General features: G+C 43.2%; 1 protein-coding gene across 1 annotated transcript; it reads left to right on the top strand.

The window, feature by feature from the left end:
* Nucleotides 1-2,289: 2,289 nt before the first annotated feature.
* LOC122256622 (uncharacterized) lies at nt 2,290-4,392 on the top strand. Its single transcript, XM_043021436.2, has 3 exons — nt 2,290-2,354; nt 2,763-3,091; nt 3,587-4,392. Exons 2-3 carry the CDS (start codon nt 2,769-2,771, stop codon nt 3,753-3,755), a joined length of 492 nt encoding a protein of 163 aa, XP_042877370.2. The 5' UTR covers nt 2,290-2,354; nt 2,763-2,768; the 3' UTR covers nt 3,756-4,392.
* The last annotated feature ends 193 nt before the right edge of the window (nt 4,393-4,585 follow it).

The following is a 4,585-nucleotide window of genomic DNA, read 5'->3' as shown; positions in this document are numbered from 1 at the left end:
TCGTCGTTTTTCTATATTAAGCATTTTCTATAGCAAACATTATCAAAAATCTTCATGTTAGCTAATCCTCTTCATCTTATCTTTTCCTCTATTATATATTTTTGGTCAGAATTAATTTTGTTTTCTTTTTTATAATCATCGTCGGAAGAGGGATATAGATTTACTCGAAAATAAGTTTAGTGTTTCTATTCGCACTATAACAGTCTTTCATTAGATATATTTCATTGCTGTATGCCCCCCCCCCTCCCAACATTTGAGTATAATCTTGTACAGATAAAAATATTGAAATACAGACACACGCGCATGGACACATATCAACACATGCTTCTAGGTTCATGCTTGGTGACGTTAAGAGCGCAATTGAGAAACAACCTTTTTCTGCAACATAGTCACTGCAACATAAATACGTAAGGATACGCTGTTACGCGTATATGCGTTTTTACACACCCAAGCACGAACACATATACAAATGTACATAAAACACACACACACACATACACACACACACACAGACACACTCACACACACACACATACACACTCACACACACACCATGCCCGCACACAAATGCTCAAACATGCATTAGAAATTCATTAGAAACGAAATACGGACCGAAAATTGCATTAAGGATTTATGAAAGGAGAGGAAGACGCGAAGAAAGAACAATATTGACAAATCAAAAACGAAAGAAATCGAATAGAAAAACAAAACAAACAAACAACCAATCACAGAGTTAGATAAACACGCATAGAGATAGATAGATAAATAGATGACACATAGACAACAGATATAACACAACAGACAGTGACCTAGTGTCGGAACTTGCAGAATATAACACCATACTCTTTCCCACTGTTGCACTGCATGTGACACGGTGATAGAAATATCAACTTTCAGAGATGCTAATTGGCTATGCAATGGTGACATTGGGGTGGGGGTGGGGGTATGGGCTGAGGATAGAGAGAGAGAGAGGTGGGGTTGGGAGAGAGGGAGAGAGAGAGAAACAGATAGAGAGAGAGAGAGAAAGAGAGAGAAAGAGAAAAGACAGAGAGAGAAACAGCGAGAATCAAAAGAGAGAGAGAGAAAGATGGATATTCAAGAGAGAGAGAGAGAGGAACAGAGAAAAAGAGAAAAGACAGAGAGAGAGAAAGATAGAGAATCAAGAGAGAGAGAGAGAGAGAGATAGAGAATCGGCCCGACAGATGCATCACGAGTGAAAGACAAACTGATGCCATTCTGTGTCACCCCCCTCCCCCTCCCCCCCGCTCTCCACTGCCCTCCTCTTCTCCCCTGGCCTTCCTTTGCTGCTATGTTCTTAAGGGCGAAACCTAGGCTTAGATACACGCCAAAAGGAGCCGAGTGCGATGTGCATGTGGTATAGAAGTAGATGGATAAATGAAACACGAACAGATAGATAAATAAATATATAAATAGATTGATTGGTTGGTGAATGAATTGATAAATTGAAAGATAGATGGATGAATGAGGAGATAAATTGATAGACTGATAGAAAAGTAAATAGAGAAATATATAGAGGGTGGGACAAAAGATAGATTAATGAATGAATTGATAAATAGATAAATTGATAAATGAATGAATAGACAGGCGTACAAATTTTATAATTAAATGCATTGAAAAAAAGATAAATAAAGACGGGAGGGAAGATGCTATCGTCATGCTTCTCTCTCTCTCTCTCTCTCTCTCTCTCTCTCTCTCTCTATCTATCTATCTCTATCTCTCTCTATCTCTCTCTCTCTCATTCTCTCTCTATCTCTCTCTCTCTCTGAAAGCGAGAGTGATCCGGGCACAGAGCGAGGAAAGGTAAGATTGAAGGCGGACAAAGGGATGTCGACCCTTCGACCTTTCCTTATCCCCCTACTTCCATTCCCTTCTTCCCTTCCTTACGTTTCCCCTCCCTCCCTTCTCCCTCGATCCAATCGCCCTACCTCCTCTCATTTCTCTCACCCATGCTTCCCTTATCCCTTCCCCTCATCACCTCCCCTCCATCACCCCCCCCCCCATCTCTAATCCTTCCCTCCCCTAGCATCGTACCTTCCTCCAACCCTCCCTTAGCTCACCTCCCCTCCCTCCCCTTCCCTCCCCTCCCTCCCCTCTCTCCCTTCCTTCCCTGGTCCCTTTACCCTCCCTCCCTTTGCTCTACCGTACCTCCACTTAATTCTCCCTCTCCCTCCCCTCCCTTCTCCCCTCGAGTTCCCCCTTCCCGCCCCCTCCTTCCCCCCCTACACTCGGCCATATAAAAGAAGGACAAACACATTTTTCTTCACTGTCAGGACAACGTCTCCCAGACACTCTCCTGCTTAGCTTCCCCAGTGGAAAAAAAAACAAGCAAACTTGTAAGTGTTTCTTTGTGTGTGTGTGTGTTTTACTGTTTTTCGTTAAAAAAAAAAAAAAAAAAAAAAAACTGGCAGGAACATGACGTAATGTTGTGATTTGACACATCTTGTTTTTCTTATTGTTTATTATAATTTTATATGAATATCTACATCCTCAAAGTATCCTCAAAGTTAGCGATAGATCTCTGGCTGACAAATATTTTTTTCACATACTATATTAGATATTGTGTGTGTGTGTGCGTAGATAGATAAATGAGTAGATTGAGCTAGAGAGAGAGAGAGATTGAGGTAAAGGTAAAATTGGTGAGATAGAGCGTAAATTATAAGAAAAAGTAGAAAAAACTGAAAGGGTGATTCACGAGAATAAAGGTGTTCCACTCCTTCCCTCCTTCCCTCCCTCCATCCCAGCCCATCATGACGACCGTGACCGTGGGCGTGTTGGGCGGCGCAGGCCTCGCTGCCGCCGCCGCCGTGGCCGGAGCCGTGGGTCTGGGCCTGCTCGCCCTGGCGGGAGCAGGACGCCGCAGCAACAGGCGCCGCAACGGCCACAGGAGGTACGGGAGGGAGGCGGGGGAGGCGGGGGCGCAGGACGAGGAGTGGCCCGCCCTCGAGAACCTGCTGCAGGACGTGCGGCGGCAGGACACGACGGGCTGCGGCAGGAGGCTCCTGTGCGAGCTGGCGCAGGAGGACGAGAAGGCGCTGTCGCTGGAGGAGCTCGAGATCCTCAGCCTGGTCGGGTGAGTCACGGACCTCGGTGCGCTTGCCTCTGCTCCGCTCTTCTTTCCTTCCTTCTCTTTCATTTCTATTTCTCTTTTCTTGTACCGTGTCTCATGGTTCATTCGCAAGCATAATAGCACATGTGCACAGCTGTTTGGTTTGGCATCTATTCATTCGCGTGTTGGTTTACACTCGGGCTACTATACTGAGAGTTAACAATTTTGCTTTCACAATCTTAACAGTTCTCATCGAGTTTCATTAAGCTTTGCATCAGGACACAAAACGGTCACTTGTATTGTCTTATCGTTTGTTTTTAATAAATCTGACTTTAAGTTTTAAAAACTATAATTTCACTCTTTACTTACTCTTTACTCTTTTTTTCTTTTCTTTTCTTTTTTTGTTCTAACGCTGCCAATTTTCCTTCATTCATGTGCTGTTCCTCTCATTTCATTAATTCATGAATTGGTTTCAGTCTCTATAAATCCTTCCATCCATCCCTTCCCTTGCTCCTTCAGGCCCGACGTGGCGCCCGGCGAGGGCCTCCTGCCCCCCGGCGGCGCCAGCGGGGAGTTCGCGCGGGCCAGGGCCTTCGGCAGGGACGGCGGGGACTGCGGCGCCGCCTTCCCCCTGTGCCCTCTCAACGGCACGCAGCTCATGGACTCCGTCATGGCCTACTTGCCATGATCTGCTTCCCTCATGACGCTTCTTCCGGCTGACCTCATGGCACAGATAACTACCAGAGGACGTAACTCGTAGCATTCCGAGTATCTGGCATAACTTGGTTGGTTCAAAATGCACAAAATTCCACATACTGAACATTCTGGTGTATCTTCGGCAATTTAGAACTCTTTTGGGAATACACCGGTACCGTATATTTAGCCCCCAAACGCCGACGAATTATAAAGAACACGTTTTACAAAAGGCGCAATGTTACCATTGGTCACTGTCTACACTTAATTCCGTTACTGTCCGCCCATTATTGATGAAACTGCTGGCTGGTTATATTTGTTAATGCAAGAAAAAATCACAATGAAAAAATGTAAGTAATCACAATGTAATGGGTTAATGGTATTTCTTCTTTGAGACTAAAACATTTCTTGATTTAAAAAAAAAATCCATTATATGTGTGTGTGTGCGTGTGTGTGTGTGTGTGTGTGTGTGAGCTATTATACCTCTATATCAAATGAATATATTTCCGTGTATGTTGTCAGTGATAAACACATAACAAGTAGAGCATTTCCTAAAAATATATGTCATGTATCTAGAATATGTCTTTTTTAAGAATGTATATGTCACTTGTCTACAATAAATCCATATGAAATTTAATCGTCGTTTTTCTATATTAAGCACTTTCTATAACAAATATTATCAAAAACCATTCATGTGAGCTAATCCTCTTCATCTTATCTTTTCCTCTATTATATATTTTTGGTCAGAATTTATTTTGTTTTTTGTTTTTATAATAATCGTCGGAAGAAAGATATAGATTTACTCGAAAATAGGTTTAGTGTTTC

The sequence above is a fragment of the Penaeus japonicus genome, unplaced genomic scaffold (genome assembly GCF_977035675.1).
Source record: "Penaeus japonicus unplaced genomic scaffold, GWHDUDI00000001_assembly GWHDUDI00000007, whole genome shotgun sequence".
NCBI classification, from domain to species: Eukaryota; Metazoa; Arthropoda; class Malacostraca; order Decapoda; family Penaeidae; genus Penaeus; species Penaeus japonicus.
Note: the sequence above shows the minus strand (reverse complement) of the source record. Positions and strands in the feature narration are given on the sequence as shown.